At 45.7% G+C, this 17,737-nt stretch overlaps 1 protein-coding gene across 1 annotated transcript in view; it reads left to right on the top strand.

The window, feature by feature from the left end:
• The window catches only part of SASH3 (SAM and SH3 domain containing 3), a 195,086-nt gene extending 177,960 nt beyond the window's left edge, over positions 1-17,126 (top strand). The window contains exon 8 of the mRNA XM_078688444.1: positions 14,968-17,126. Coding sequence (XP_078544570.1) covers positions 14,968-15,158 — 191 coding nt within the window. The 3' untranslated portion in view covers positions 15,159-17,126. The remainder of the gene's footprint in view (positions 1-14,967) is intronic.
• The last annotated feature ends 611 nt before the right edge of the window (positions 17,127-17,737 follow it).

Genomic DNA, 17,737 nt, shown 5'->3' on the forward strand with positions numbered 1-17,737 from the left:
CATCACCTATTTGCCCCGGTCATAACCGTTTAGTTACTGGTTACTGCCACAGTTTCCCAAGTCAGTGTTTTTACTTTATAGACTCTCTTGACCCATTTCAAATGCATTATTACTTTCAGCCAGAAAGGAGGGGCTGCATCAGCTGGTCATACTCTCTTGTTGGCTGCCTTTCTGTTAACCTGTTCAAGACTAGGGTCCATTGCTCTTTTGTATAGGTTCCCACGTGCTCTGGAGCCACTGCCAATGGTTTGATTTTACCAGTTAACTTTTCCCTTTGCCCCTTTTCCTTCATCAGTGACCCGTGACTGCTACAGTGTGGTGAAGTCTGTTTTTCCCATACCAGGAGAATGTTCTTGTGCTTTATTGTGTTGTTCATGTCAATCTTGATTCAGAACATAGGAGTTAAACATTGAGCAACCCTGGTGTAGAGCATGGGGGCTGATTGCAACCCCTGCCCTAGGACTGTGGGTTATAAAGTAGAGTGGAAAAACACACAGTTAAAACATTAAAGGTAAAAAAAAAGCCATGGTTAGCATGAATGCCTATGGAAAATACAAACATGGAGTGTGTTAAGTGGAACTGTGGGATTTCCGATTGGAGCAGCATGAGAAGAATTCAAGCAGAATGCATGAGAAATTGAGTTTAGCTGCTGCAGCATTGTATTGTTGCTTCTGCTGTTTTCATTAGTGAAACCGTCCAACCTTCAACGAATCTACTTTGAATTGGCAGATTGCTGTATATACGCAAGGAACTTCTTTCTGGGTTTGGGTTTTCAATTAATATTTCACTTCATTGTGTAAATCATACTCTTCATGTGCTTTTGTTAAACCAATTCAACTAACAGCCCGGATGTGATGAAAAAGACCACTTGTAGAAGAAAATCGCATGCCTGGACCTGTAGCGTCTGGCATAGGCGGAGCAACCTGTAAACCCTAAATGTGACCTATCCTATGTTCTTCCTAAATACAGGCAGTGTCTAATTTGTAAAAATACGTAAGTGCCAGGGACCGTCTCAGGAGACCAATGCGGCTTGCACCACCCAGTGCCCCTGCCATCTATGCCGATGCCAGGACCAACAGGACTACTAACCATCACACACCTACAAGTGTGAAAATTCGGATTATTCCTGGCCAAACAAAGCTTTAAGAATCGGCTAAATGGCTGGTATTATTCTTTTTTGTGTATATTACATTATTAAACATCACTGTTCACTTCAAACATAGACAAACATTTCTACTATGTGGTGGACATTGATAAGTGCTGGTGTTACGAATTAAGTGCTGTTGGGGAGTATCAGCTAACACCAGCTCAAATTAAGCACCTGATACAGGTACTGTGATATATAAATGAGTATATATATGTGTATATCCCAACAAAACCTCCCTTAACTCCAGAGAAGCACCAACGCCAGCTGAAAGTGATTCAAAAGTGCTTTAATTCACGTGGAAGGTTAAATGCAGGTAAGAAAAACCAACGCGTTTCTCCTCTTTGCGAGGCTTGATCAGGGGTAACGAGTCTATGCCTTTTGACTGTCACGTGTTTTATCACTGTGGTTTAGTCGTCACACAGAGGCCGTTATCAAATATATAATGACAGCTTTGTTTCTGAAAGTGAACCGATATGGTTTTTAAACGCTGCTGTCTTTTTAAGGGACACACCTTTTTTTGGCTGTATTCTGCACTTGGAATACTGGTGTGACTCTCATGTCTGGGGGGCCCAAGACGAAGGCTGGTGCAGGCGGCACTCTGGTGAAAGGAAGAATGGCGAAACAACTGGAATAGGATCAGACTGCCTCCAAGCTAGACACGATGTTAGCAGCTATGGAGAGGCTGGAAGAGTCGCTGCAGCAGACCCGAGAGTCCGTAGAGACTAAAATCGACAAAGTAGCGATTGATCTGACCCACCTCCGTGCTGACCATAAGAAGCTATCGGATCGGACGACGGAACTTGAACATACCATGGCGGACATGACACCCAAAGTTACACAGATGGATAACCATGTTCAAGATCTTCTAAACAGAGTGGAATTTCTGGAGGACAGGGCGGAGGACGCAGAAGGACGTACACGAAGGAACAACGTTCGCATAGTGGGTCTGCCGGAGCGAGGGGAGGGCACCGGCGGAACACATGGAACAATGGCTCAAGCACCTACTCCCGGAGGGTACCCTCTCACAACACTTTGTGGTGGAACGGGCCCACCGTGTACCAACGCGCCCTCCCCCTGAAGGCTCCAATCCAAGACCTATGCTAATCCGCATTTTGAACTACAGGGACCGCGATATCATACTGCGTGAGACTCGGAAACTATCTGACGTCAGTGTGGAGAACGCCAGGATCATGTTCTTTCCTGATTACACTGTGCAGGTGCAGCGCCAGCGCCACTCTTTCTTAGCGGTAAAACAACGCCTCCGGAGCCGGGCTCTGAAGTATTCTCTACTCTTCCCAGCTCGCCTGCGAGTGGTGGCGCAAGAAAAGACGCACTTCTTCAGCACTCCGGAAGCAGTCGAGGCTTGGCTTGACTCCGGTGTTGACTCGGAACCTAGAGACATGCCGCCGAAAATACGACGCGAGCGTGGCTCCCGACGACGACGTCGCAGACGACCCTCCCCAACACATTCACCACACCCGGAATCTGAGGTGGGTCCCACGCCCACGTGCATGCAGAGCGAGCAACGGGAGGCCCTCCGCTTGGCGGTGGAAATCAGTGGCTCACACACAGCGGACCCCGTTTTGGAGACCAGTCCTGAGGCCCTTGCGAGCGACGATGAATACATCTACGGATTACCGGACTCCCAAGTATCGCTGGATCTTCCAGATGTCACAACGCAAACTGCAGACATGATCCACTGATTGCATCTGGGGACACTCGCTTCATTACTCGATCGCTGAGAAGGCTGCAGCAGGAGTGTTTCCAAAGTGACCGGACACTGGGGTGAATCTTGCTTACTGGTTTCGATACTCTGGAGATGCCCACCCTTGCTTGCCTTGGACACTTATGCTGCACTCTGCACTCCTACTGCGCCTCAGAAGAGATCGCTGTAGGTGAATCATGAGTCTAAGCCAAAGGGGTGGACGACTCCCCTGGAGGTGAGTGCCTCGAAGTGAACTGAGCCACGGTGCCTTTGAGCAGCGGGTCCTTAGACACGCTAGAACACCTTCCACTGACTTTGAGACGCTTTACCGGAGCTGGCCTAGCGACCACTAACTGCCTGTGGTGGGGGACAGCACTTTTGTCTCCCTCGCATGTACACTCTGTGAGATACAAGATCACGACTCAGTGACCCCCCTTGAACCTACGTACTTTTAATGCTCGTTAGAGCGTTTGGACGACAACATGTTCTGCTGTCGACCTTGTGGTATTATGTTAATGTTTTCCTTGTTTGCTAAACAGGTGGTTTTCTTTCCCTATTTCCTACATGTGTGTTCATGGGACGTCAGCCAGCGGCAACTGATATGGCAGGGTTGTTGTGGATTTCTGAAACGCAGCATATCTATACTGTGTGCTGGGGGGAGGTGGCCGAGGGGAGCTATGGGGAATTGGACACACGATGACTATGGTTAAATTCTGTACTTGGAACGTGCGTGGTATGCACACACCTTCACGCCGTTACCAGGTCTATTCCTATCTTAAGCGACACCAAATACACATTGCATTGTTGCTGGAGACCCATTTGACAGACCTGGAGGTAGGCACACTACGCCGCAGGTGGAGGGGACAACTTTACGCCACAGGATTCTCGGCATTCGCGCGAGGAGCTTTAATTTGGATTCGCCCTGGGGTCCCCTTTGCACTAACTCACAGCATGATAGATATCGAGGGTAGATATGTGCTTATACAGGGCAAGTTGGATGGACAGCAGGTGACCGTAGTTTCCATTTATGCACCTAACTCTGAGCACAGGAAGTTTTTTTCACGACTGACGTCGGTGTTGGCACCATGGCCAGGTGTCCCACTTTTAACTGTGTGCTAGATGTAGCGCTTGATCGCTCGTCCCCCCCTTAGCCACTGCACCGACGAGTGAAGCACAGAGGGCACTCACAAGTTGGGCAACACAGTGGGACTTGCATGATGTTTGCCGTACCCGAAACCCCAAGGTGAGACTTTATTCGTACTACTTGGGTGCCCATGCCTTACATGTTAGGCTAACAGATTTATGCTTATGAGCGACTTGCTCCCCCATGTTGCTGACACCGAATATTTGGGACGCACTCACTCTGATCACAACCCGCATGCACTAGACTTTGCCTGGGAGCGCCCTCATCCACCGGCGCCCACATGGCGACTTCAACCAGACGTTTTACTAGATGCCGCATATAGGGAGGCGCTCTCACATTGCATTCTGCGATACTTCGAGGACAATACTGGCACTGCAACTACCCCGCAAATAGAGTGGGATGCTTTCAAGGTAGTTAGGAGGGGTGCCTGTTTGGGCATGCAAGCGGGCATGCGACGACAGGTGGAAAGAGACTTGACATGTGTAGAATCTGAAAAAAAAAAAAAAAGTCAAGCCAGAACAGGGGATTAAGGCTATTATGCCCGCACTGGTGACAAAATCCCTAGTGTGTGTGTGTGTGTTTAGGTGCAGGTAGTCTGGGATACAATCCCCTAGATCCCAATTTTCGAAAAACAAGAAATTGTTTTACAAATCAAAGGTTAGCACAAATTGACTCCGCACACTTAAATAATAAATATCACAAAATCATTAATGTTATCCACAGCGGTCCAATATCTCTTCAGTCATTCTCAATAGGCTATTGATCTTAAAAGTGTTTGTGAAAATAAAGAATTTTTCTACTGAAGATAACCTGACTTTGGAATTCTTGGGAGAATGACTGAAGAGATATTGGACCGCTGTGGATAACATTAATGATTTTGTGATATTTATTATTTAAGTGTGCGGAGTCAATTTGTGCTAACCTTTGATGTGTAGAATCTGCCCTACTAGATGGTGAACGAGAAGCACTTGCGGGAGACGACACGAGATTAATGGCGGCCCGAGAACAACACGCTCGCCTTTTGGACAGGTTAAAAAACCTGAATTATGCTGCCCATTCGGCGCGCACACACCATACTGGGGACAAACCGGGCAAACTCCTGTCTTGGTTGATACGGCGAGAGGCTCAAACGGCGCCAGTCTTAGCGATTCGTACCACTCATGACTCCACAGTCTATACACAGAGAGCCATACACGGGGCCTTCTCGAATCACTATGTGGGCCTTTACCGCTCCCGGTTGCAGGTTACTGAAGATGAAATCTTGGAATACCTGTCACAACTTCCCCTGCCACTCACCACTAACACGCAGAAGGAGGAACTGGGTGCACCACTTGCAGCGGAAGAGCTCAGGACGGTCATCTTCTCCCTTTCCAATGGTAAGACCCCAGGCCCAGACGGGTTGCCTGTGGAGTTTTATAAGGCCTACTCCACTATTCTTATACCTGAACTATTACGGATGTATAGGGCAGCGGTAGACAACTCTGCTCTCCCCCCAACTCTGAATGAGGCGCACGTAATATCCCTCTTAAAGCCTGGCAGGGATGGACTCAATCTGGGGTCATACAGACCACTTGCACTCCTTAACACGGATTACAGGATCCTAGCGTCTACACTCGCTCAGAGGTTGGCTCCCTTGGTACCTAGCCTGGTACACCCTGACCAAAATGGTTTCGTGCCCTTCCCGGAGTACATCCTATAACATCAGACGCCTCTTTCGCATACAAAGCTTAGCCATGTCTAAGTGGCCTCGCTCGGGATGTTTGGTTCTCGATCTGGAGAAAGCGTTTGACTCCGTGGAGTGGACGTACCTGATGCACGTGCTCAAGAAATTTGATTTGGGAGAGGACTACCTACAGATGGTGAAAATCCTCTACCAAGGTCCAGTGGTACGGGTGCGCACAGGCAAGCTTCTATCAGACCTGGTCCAAATACATAGAGGCACTAGACAGGGGTGCCCTCTCTCCCCATTAATTTTTGCCCTAATGATGGAGCCTTTGGTGACACTACTTCGCGACTCTGGTGCGGACTGGGGCATTCCTTTGGCCGATGGGATACACTTGGTGTCGCTATATGCGGATGATCTACTGATCTATATCAGAGACCTGGCTTGCTTTCCAGGGTGCTCACCTCCATATTCCGCGATTTTGGAGATATGTCAAGCCTCAGGGTTAATTGGGCAAAATCAGGAGTGTACTCTTTTGCAGCGGACACGCCGGAACATGACATTATAGTGATGGGTGAAAAACGTGTCTGGTACCCAACCGTCTTCCGTTATCTGGGGATACGTATCTATCGAGACCCAGTTGACTTACTAGAGGGTAACCTCACGCGAGCCATTTCGTCACTCACGGCGCAGGTGGCTTTTTGGAACACCCTTCCACTAACTGTTCCGGGTAGGATTACCCTTACCAAGATGATTATGCTGCCGAAACTCCTGTATTTTTATGCCAACTTGCCAGTGTATGTTCCGACCAAAACTTTCCGTGAACTGGAAACACTGACTCGGCGGCTGATCTGGAATGCAGGGCGCCCCAGAGTGGCGCTAAAAACGCTATATGCGGCAACGGAGACAGGGGGATTATCTGTCCCCAACCAGGAGCTTTACTATCTGGCAGCACAGTTGCAGTGGGTTGCCTACTGGCTGAGCGGTAGGAACCTCTGCGACACGACTTCGGTCGATACCGTCATGACGGTGGCTCAGATACATGCGCTATTTCACCCCCTGACTAAGAAACGTTGTCCAGATCAGTTGCATCTCGCGGTGGCGAGAAGGTGTTTTGTGAGGAGCCTTAAGCTTACGTACTCGGTCGCACCTTATGCCCCCAATTTACCGCTGTTGGGAACACGTTGGGAGGGCGGCATGCTCACGGAGACAGCACTGGACAGTTGGACAAATGTCGACTTGGAAACATTGGGGGACCTCTTTGAGGACGGCACTTTGCTTTCATTTGAGCCCTGACAGCTAACACAGGACTATCACCTGGACAATTTCTAACACACGCGGCATTGCTTCGTCTACTGAGACGGGCTTACTGATTCAGTACCTACATGTGATGGGAAACGGCTCTCACATAATACACTGGCTTGCCCAAGCACTACACACTCACACACAACTTTCGCCGCAACGCCTGCGAGACAAATGGGCTGTAGACAGAGGCCGCGCCTGGACCGATAAGGAATGGGCGGTGGTACTGGCTGGGGTGACAAATATTCCGCGCAACTCACGATTCAAAATCATACAGTATTACATAGTGCATCACGCGTACTTGTCTCCGGACAAAATCAATCGATACTTCGGCCTAAACTCATCAGCGGGCCCCAGATGCAGACTTATAGATGCGCATCTACTCCACATGCTCTGGCAGTGCCCTCTCCTGAATAATTACTGGCCGCTAATTTCGGATTCTTTGGCGGCAGCGGCAGGAGGCGACTTGCCGCACACCTGGGAGACATGCTTGCTGGGCCTGTTTAGGAGACCGAAGCAGACCAAAGTACAGGCTAGATTCTGGGACCTGGGGTTGATAATAGCAAAACGCCTCATCACCAAGCGCTGGAAGAATAGTGCACCCCCGCAACCCGCACATTGGCGCACCTCATTTGATAACTGGGCGAGGGCGGAGAGTGGAGCACTACATAGGGAGGAAATGGCTGGACTGCGCAAGTTCCCTATAGCGCAAGACTGGGACAACACCTTGGCCACTTATCACCGAGTGTGCCTGCAGAAAGGCATTCTCTAGACCCGGGAATGCGGCGGCCGCCTCATCCTGCTACTCCCACCTTTTTTCTCCCACCCCACCCCTCCCCTCTACCTCCACCCTCCCTCCTCCTCCACCTCCCCCTCCTCCCCCCCCTCTCCCACTACCCTTTCCCTCCTCCCCCCCCCCTCCCACCCCTGGCTACATACCGATCTCGCACCCCCGCACGCTCCAGACTGGACCTCGTGGTCAGTCCTCCTGCCTTCTCCCCCCCCCCCACATCTCATTTCAGTGTGGAGCCCACTGCGTTTCGCATCCATCAACCTTCCTTACAGCCATGACACCACACACGTCCATTCCTGGCTGACCTGATCGAACCACACATTCCTAGTTCACCTTTACCTAGTTTTTTTTTTTCAACCCCACACTCCCGGGTAGTTGTTCATGGTTTCCCGTGTCAAGCAAAAGATTTGAATACCTGCTACATGTATGCCACAATTACTATTACACCATACCACAGGAATTATATAATGGATACCCCTGCCTACCCATTCCTTAGTCTGTGGTTGGAAATTGTTTGGCGTTTTCAGCAAACTGCTGTTGTTAATTTGCGTTTTCACATCTGTTCAGTGCACGATAGGAACTAATGGCCTAGTCATGATGTAAACATAACATTGCTTTGCTCTTATTATGTCATCTTTTACCTGTTACCAATATTGTGTCTCAATGATTGGCAAGATATGTACTGATGATTCTGTGCCACAATTATGTCACCGTTTCATATATGTGTACGAATTGAACGTAACTTAACAAAATAACTAATAAAAGATATTCAAACAAAAAAAATACGTGAACACGGCAATAAAGTTTGAGCCATTTCTAGACTTTTAAATGAATGGATTGTTGGAAAAAATCATGATGTAGCACTAAAAAAGTCATTTTTCACAAACATAGGGTGCAGTTAAATAGTCAGTGCTAGTAAGCACCGACAGGTTGTCTACCTTGTGGAAAATGTGCTTGACTGTGTGAAGAGACCCAAGACCACACTAGGTCTAAATATTTCCTGTTGAGGCTGGGGTAGCTCGTCAAGATGACGTAGAGTAGGATGTGCAGTGCTCCTCTCCGCCCTGGCCCACCCATTTAGCACAGCCAACAGCACAGAGGCACGCCTGGTCTGACCTTTGGATTAATGTGGCTGAATCCTCAGGTTCAAGAAGCAAAATATTACTAACAACAACAATATCATTAAGGCAAAGATCCTAAGCAGCAGGGCGAGCGCTGTGCACAAGATGGTAACAGACATGCAGATGATGGACGGAATGCAGAGCAAATCAAACATTCACCCCCAGTCAAGAGATTTGCGTTAAATCCATTGTTCTTTTGCTCACCATGCCACCCTAGTTTAGACCAAGCCACATGCAAATCTGTCTTGACCCTGTGCCTCATGGGAACAGTCTAGACTAAACTGCCAAACGAGGGCCTCCCTGGACCAGAAACAAGCATCCAGGAAACGGTTTTGGGGCACCCCCCCCCACCTCATCAGCCAAGCTAGCTTGAATCCAGGGGCACAGTGAGCACGGCACCCACGTCTAGGCATACCCGGTGCACTTAGAGAGAGAAAGCAAAAGACACACAGGCGATTGACAGAATGCAGAGCAAATTAAACATTTACCCCCAGTCAAGAGATCTGAGTTAAATCCATTGTTCTGTTGCACACCATGCCACCTCAGTTTATTCCCAGCCATATGCAAATCAGTCTTGACCCTGTGCCCCTTGGGAACAGTCCAGACCGAACTGCCCAGCCAGGACCTCCCTGGACCGGAAACAAGCATCCTGGGACCAGTTTCAGGGCATCACCCCTCATCAGCCAGGCTAACTTGAATCCAGTAACAAGGAAAATGCCAGTGCTGAAAACATTTATTCTATGCAAATATTAATCAACCACAAACAGAAGATTAATTCCAGAGAGGGTATTGCTGTTTTAGTTGCAATTTTATTTTATACAAAAAATCACCAATTTTAATGCAAATTTTACTATACATCAGAGAAGAAAAAAGGAAGGAAATCCAAAATGGACGGACACAATATATTACATTCAAGTGAGAAAATCACACATTCAAACATCCAATCATGTCACATTCACCACACATTCAGACGTGACTCTAGTACTCTAAGTAAAAGAACAAAAGAAGGAAAGCGGTCTGCTGGAATTAAATAACAGGTGAAAAGCAATTTTTTGAAAGGAAGTACAAGACCTATAGATTTACGTTTTCAAAACATTCATTTTAGCTTGAAACACATGGTTAATGTACTAGAAAATGGTATGGGGTTAACAAATCAACTCCTATACTGGAGAGCAGACCACGGAGATGTTAGGCCTACGCGTTTCGAATCTCCTTTAATTCAGCGGAGATTCTCATCAGGGCCTCAGGCGGCTAAAAGGATAAAAACAAAAACCATACAAATACCGGATTTAGTGAACATAAATAATAGCAGTCAGGGTAAAACACTTACAAACATGACAAATACCTGTTGTTATTATACAAGAGGCATACTCAGAGTCTCAAAACTTAGTGACCCACACTGGCAGAGGACATAGACACAATATAGATCCATTGTCCCGCAAAGCTGAGCTAAACTGGATTATATACATGGCCGTGCCGGCTGACCTAGTACACTTACCACAAATAGTGCTGTCCAATGGCCTAAATTGGGACCCAAGGGCCAGGGGGGCTTCTCTAATGAAGGACCACCTGTGAATTTAAAGAAACAGCGTCTAAGGGGTTGGTGGCGCCGAGTGTATTAAACCTAGTATCTGGCAAATCACGGTTGCATTGACTTACCGTGCTAGAGAAATCATAAAGCACCGGTGGTCATGGCAGGAAGGGTTTCCAGGAGAAACAATCTGGAATCAAATGAGCATAACTCAACATTGACCACCATCTAAACGAGGCTTATTAATGTCGAAAAAGAGCCCTTTACACAAAAAAGGGGGGGAGGGGGGAGGGGAAAACCAGTTACCTTTTAGTGAGGAGAAAAGCTGGACCATATGTCGTCAGCCTTAAGGACCCGTGAAATTTGCAGAGATAGGGGGACGTAGATGCTTAATCCTCCAACTCACGGACCTAGGAGGTTAAGGAAAACATTATTAATTCCAAAGGGACTAAAGTGCGGGGTCTAGTAGTCGTTCAGGACTAGACATCAGTCACCTGTAATTAGAGGTGCCGTCACATCAGTTAGCTGGTGGTAGAGTCAGGAACACAAATGGTGTTTGGCGTGTCCTGGAAAGAATAAGAATACCAGAAGGTGATTCATGGTCAAGGGCCAGAACCAGTATTAGGGCACTAAAAGGTTCTAACGACGGCACTTACCACTTGAGATTAAATCCGGATCCAAATGAATTCGACGAGTCCCAGCGGCGTCCAAGCGAGTGCTAATCACTTGCGCAGGCGTGTTAGCCCGCATGGATGCGGTGTTCTCGTTTTATACCCTGTAAGAACAAGGTAGCCCGGCGTATTCGGCAACAGTGCATGCGCGGTAGTGGAACACTATCCGCGGGGAGGTAGACACTACCTCATCGAGCTAGAGCGAGCATACAGTCACCGCTCGGGGGTGGATCCTTTTGTTACAGGAGACAACTTCCATAGCCACCCACTCTCTACAGCGAGCAGGCTTCACCAGATACTAAGCCTGAATATTAAAAGGGGAAAGTTATTTAAAGCATGCAAGGAAAAAATGGAAAAAATGAGGCATTTAGTTGTAGTAAACCTCAATGCTACCTCACAACGTGATATATTGAAATTCCACGAGCAAGGATAAAGCATTTGGTTAAGGTGTACCTAAATGCTGGCTCAAAACGCTGTATCATAGATACAGTGGACTCGACAATTAGCCTCAAAAGTCACAGGTTTGCTTAGATACAAGCTGGAAAGACTCGTACTAGGATAGGGTGTCTACCACATTCAGTATAATTACAGATCATAGTTTAAACTTTAAAGTTTAAAACTTTTTAAAGTTTAAAGATTTCGGAGAGCTCATTAAGACCTGACACGGCCGTGTCAAATTTTACGATTAGCATTGCTTCCCTTTTGGAAAGCTGAAGACTCAGATCACCTCCTCGGGGGTCTTTCTCGATCCTGGAAATCACTGTCCATTGGAACTCATTGAGTCCATGTTGCATTCTGGTCCAGTGGTTGACCAGCGGAGCATTTTCAACTTGTCTCTTCAGTCTCGACTTATGCTGTGAGATGCGTTGACGCACCTCCTGTTCTGTTTTGCCGATGTATAGGCAGTCACAGGGGCATTTTATCCCGTACACGACGAATTTAGACTTGCAATTGCTAAAAACGTCGTGCTTCCAGGATACTCCCCTATGTTGAAAAACTGAACCCTGTGTAGTGGTGGCGCAACATAGGCAGGTGCCACATTTATGGTGGCCTACTATGGGTGCTAACCCCATCATTTGGCGGAGAGATGGTTGGCACAGTGAGCCCGGGACCCACGTCTGGGCATACCCGGCTGACTTAGGGTGAGAAAGCAAAAGACACACAGATTATGGACGGAATATAGAGCAAATCAAACATTCAGCCCCAGTACAGAGATCTGCGTTAAATCCATCGTTCTTTTGATCACCATGCTATCCCAGTTTAGACCCAGTTATATACAATTCAGTCTTGACCCTGTGCTTCATGGGAACTGTCCAGACAGAACTGCCAAGCCAGGTCCTCCCTAGACCAGAAACAAGCATCCTAGGACCGGATTTGGGGTTTGTTTCCTGTAGAAAGGGGGAACTGAAAACCAATGAGCAGGCCGCATAGAAGAGACATATGGCGCCCAGAGAACATCCAGTCATCCAGCGTCAATCTTTCTTTTATAATCATTGGCCAACTGAAGGCCTTCAGAATCATTCCTCAAGTGCAAGTCCTGCCACAACGGCATTAATGAAAAGTGTTTTGTGCTGGACATCTGTCAGGCTGTCACATTGGTGTCAATCTACTCCTTCCCCAGACACTTATGTGTCAAGTCCCACGCTGTTTAATGTACATGTTAGCCACCTCATCAAGCTCATTCAAAGTCAAGGGCTAGCTGTGTTCTCCTATGCTGATGATACACAGATAGTTGTTTCTATCTCATCGGACTTGGATAAAGAAGCCAGAAATTTCAGTAACTGCATGTCCCAAGTGGCACTGTGGATGCAGGATGCAGAATAATTGTCTGAAACTAAATACAGACAAAATGGAAGTGCTGCTTTTTGGAAACAAAACCTCTTTCTGGAGAGACTCATGGTGGCCACTGAACCTAGGCACGTTACCTACTCCTGTCCAGAAAGTTCTAAATTTGGAGTCATATTTGACACTGAACTATCTTTTTCGAAACAAATAAACTCTGAATTACCTTCTCTGGTTTTTTGGTGTTGAAGATTCTCAAAAAAATCTTCCCATTTATCCTCCTTGACCTTCAAAAGACCATTATATCAGCTCTTTTTTCCCTAAGCTGGATTACTACAATGCTTTGTACCTGGGTGCTCAGAAGTGTGTAATACGGAAGCTGCTGGCTTTGCAAAACGCAGCAGCAAGAGTACTTCTAAAAATTCCTAAATTTGTCTCTGTGTCCGAATCACTACAAAATCTTTACTGGCTCCCAGTACAAAAGAGGATTATTTGCAAGGCCATGTGCATGGTTTACAAGGCTCTTCATCTGACTGGCTCAAAGTACCTACATGAGCGTTTCTCTTGGTATATGCCAAGTAGAAACCTTAGATCTAGCTCTTTATGCTTTTTTTTAACACTTCCAGATTTAACAAAGCTAGATAGGAGGTAGAGCTTTATCCATATGTGCAGGTAAATGGTGGAACCTACTCCCTCTCTCGTTGCGAGGTCAGGCCTCCCTGATGCAATTTAGGAAGCAGTGGAAAACATGGCTGCTCACGAAAGTAGTAGAATAGGCTGCTGTGTGTACCAGGTTCAATCCTACTGACTCTACAGTGTTCTATTTTCTGCCCTCTCTTTGGTTTCTTTATCTCTTTTCCTTAGAGCTACGACACCTTCTAGTATGTGTGCGCTTTATACAATTATTTTCATTCATTCATTTATTCAGTCAACAATCAAGTCTGCAAAAAGGGCCTTTTCGCCTGCTCAGTACTACAGGACGTCCTTGTGTAAGTGCACTCATACAGGGGATACTGCTTTGATATTCAAAAGGCAAGGACTCTCCAGATAGAGTACCCACCAGAAAGAGCATTACCAAAGGTACATAATTGGTTATTTTGATGGATACTTCTAACTGCAGATTCCTCACCGCCCTCACTCTTTCTTGTTCTGAGGAGTGAACTCTATGGTTCTAAGAAGGTCTCAAGTTAGGTTTTGCATACTGTCATGCGACCATGTGACGATCTGTTATGATTGATTTATCTGAGGGTGTGAGAGATTTCCAAAAGAAAACTGGCATTGGGTGACACCTATATGCAGCTCTGTGGTGTCACTTACTGAGATGATGTGAAGCCACCATGGAGTCTAAGAGTACCACATACCAGTGTGCAGGACGAATTTCTGAAAAGGTTCCAGATCCAGTATGGCACCTGGGGTGAATTCAAAAGGTGAGTAATCTGCAGGTAAAGGAATTCATGAAACAGGAACATCACTTTCTTCGAACCGACAGAGTCCTAATGCAGCCTTTGGTCTTACTGGTAGTGGTGGTGGGAATAAATAGCTCTAAAACCCACCAGGGCACAGTTTTGGTGCCAACAAATATAACTTTCAGTTAGAAACATGAGTTCACATCTGGTGGGTGTATATATTGTGTTGTATTGCAAAATTCCTATAGTTCTTCATAAAGTGCCAAAGTACTTTCCCAGGTACGTAGTGCGCTACGCCATACAGGCGTATGCCGTAGGTAGGGGCACAAACATCAGGGAAGAGCCTTTGAATTAGGCTTATCTGTGACTTATATCTCTATTGGGGAAGTGCCCTATGATGAAGTGGGCTAGATAGTGCGGCTGAGTTCATTACGTCCTTTTAAATGTACACATGGAAGGAAAATTCTTATCCTGACCCAATTTGACATAGTGTGTTCTTTTCCCATAATATATCCCTGGGTTTTCAATCTATTTGCTGGCTGTGTGCATGCATACCTGGATGCTTCAACAAATCCATAGCAAATTGTTAAATTCCAAACAGCCTTTAGATATAATGTGAGTACTGATAACGTGATTGAAATATGTCAGTTAATAGAGACAGAGCACTGATCAATGAGTCTGTTTTGCTATTGTGTCTTACAGCTGGGAGTGAAACTGAAGACGGAAGCAACGGCTCCGAGACCCGCCCCCTGACCTCAGACTACAAGGACGATGTTCCTCGAGATTCTGGTTGCTATGAAGGCTCTGACAACATGGAGAACAGCAGGGAAGAGCCGGATTTGAGCAGTGTGGAGGAAAAACTTCTCAGCTTGTCTCTAGAAGCATCCAACTGAATGAGTAGCTCAAGATCAGAGCTTGCGGATAAAGGAATGCCAAAGTGTGCCTTACAGCGATCTGGAAACAAATTTCTGTCTGAGAAGAGAACTGCGGGGCCAGAGAATTTGGATGGTCCTTTTTTAGTCTCTGGTGGATGCTGCTAGGAGTGCAGATCTCACCCATAGGATAAAGAAGTGGCCTAGATTTCTTGGACAACAAATGTCAACTTTAATGTAGCATGAATCGCTTAGGGACAATTGGACTTATTGCATTTGCCAAGCGCGTGTGTACCTTGCTGAGATTCAAGCCTCACTTTGAGCTTCTGCATAAAAACTTACTTTCCAGAAGCTGGTCCGGCAACTAGGCGTGCAAAAAGCAAACTGTGCTTTCTTTTAGAACTGTTTTTAAAGAAGCAGCTTTGTTTTATTTTACGAATGAGTACATTTATATTGTGCAACAAGCTTACCAGATAGAAGTTCTAGCCATTTGCATACCCAGAGGACAGTGCTATGCTGAATAAGCCATACATGCAAAATGTCTGTGAGGTGCTTTACACAAAGCAACTCAACTGCTAGAAATTTTGGAAATTGAATATAGACCACAATATTTGACTCACAGAATAAAGGCCAGACCATTGTTTCAAGGGTCCCAGCAGTGTATTTTAATTTCCAGCATTCTTAGAGAGGACAGTCATGAATAGTTGAGGATGTTATAATGCAAAAGTGATATTATCAATCTATGGATCTGCCGTGGTATTCCTCAAGCTTACACTTGTCCAAGACAACCTTGGAAGCAAACGCTTAGATCATTGGGCTCGAACTTGGGATGGAGACCTGTAGGATGTTTGCATCAGGTGACAATTAGACATTCCAATATAATTTGTGTCAGTCACTGTACTTTTGCCAACTGGAATTAGAGATTATTATATTAAGACATAAGCCTATGATAAATGTATCTTCTGGATATGTGTATGGATTGTTTGCATGCACTGAAGGTGCCCAAGTCATTCTGGGATACTTGAACATCTACATGTGTAATTTAAAAAAAGCTTTATCACAAGGACCAGGGACTGTGCAAAGGGGACAGAGCTGTGTCCGCAAAATTAAAGCACCCTATGTACTGAAGATTGTTTGAACAGAGGCCTATCCCTCTTGGTTGGAGCCGCTGCTTAACTTGATGGTTAGAAGGTCCTTAACATTCTTTTGCTTAGGGATTCTCTATCGATTAGATACTGCAGGAGCTTGGTACAGGATGTCCAAGGTAGACACGTCCTGTAGCTATGATGGCAGCTAGAAAGTGCTGAACACGTTTTGGTTTAGGATTTCTCTATGTATTTGATGTTGTGGGATCTTGGTACAGGATCTCCACAAGGTAGACAAGCTTCGAAGAATGTGCATAAAGGAATGAGAATCTATTACACATCTTTCTCTCCTCTGTACAATCCTGAGAGGGTCGATAATCCATGGTTAAAAAAAGGGAGAGCATCTTGAAGGTGACTATATAGGAAACATTTGGTTAATGAATTTAAATAATGTGGGTTCTTATCTAGTTCAGAACAAATGTATTGAGCAGTGAATAGTTAAGTTGAGAGAACATCATTGCAGTAATACTTCGGAATAGTGAATCATATATATCTCTGCATTTCACCATGATGCTTTTAGGACACCATTGCACTGACAATTTTATCTTGTTTTTTGAATATCAAATAGTGTACGTTTTATTGTAAAAGTGTGAATGGTTTGTGTAAGCAGATATAAAACAAGAACAAAAAAAGTGCTGTAAAATTACGTGAAAACTGCACTAAGCAGCATGTTACAAAGTACTGTAGACGTTCACAGCCTGCTGGGAGGTACAATACAACCTCCTACCAGAAAAGATTTATCTTAGAGACATGACTGTGAAGCTCAAGTTCAGGCCATTCCCAGCAGTGGCACACCAATGTTAAATGGAATATCTTAGACCTCAATAAAGATACTTTTAGCTTTGTCTAGATTATTTTCCCTTTCCTTCCCTTTCACGCTCTCTTTGACTCACTTTGCAACACATCTCACGTATTTGTTCCTACCAAAGTCATGGTCAAGATATGCCTGTAACATCTTGGCAACAACGTGTACATTCTTATTGATACATGATCTTATAAGAGATAGTGAAAGCGATGATGAAGTATGGGCGGGGCAACAAGAATGTAAAAGTTAACATTTCAGAATAAATATTCCAACATGTTGTCTAACTAATTATAGGTTTTATTCAAATTTCTACCCCAGTGGGCTTTACCGAATATCTCCCCAAAACATGTGGTCATTTAATTATATGTTGCCATATTTTTGTCATGTAGTACATGTTCTATGGTAAAAGGGTAAGAAAAGTCCTAGGCAAAACTACTTGGTATTCACCAGATGATGTGATGGGAGTCCTACAGTCTAGAAGTAAAACAATATGCACCATCTAGGAGTGGAGTGCTATATTTTGTTGTAGTCATTTTGCTGATTAATCTGCACCTTTGAGCTCCTAAGATTGTGTAGGAACTTAACAAGTTTAAGTCACCCTCAGCACAAATAGGACTTTGCGTCAAGAGGGCATTACTGGGCGAATCAGC

This window comes from Lissotriton helveticus, chromosome 4_1, assembly GCF_964261635.1.
Source record: "Lissotriton helveticus chromosome 4_1, aLisHel1.1, whole genome shotgun sequence".
In the NCBI taxonomy this organism is placed as follows: Eukaryota; Metazoa; Chordata; class Amphibia; order Caudata; family Salamandridae; genus Lissotriton; species Lissotriton helveticus.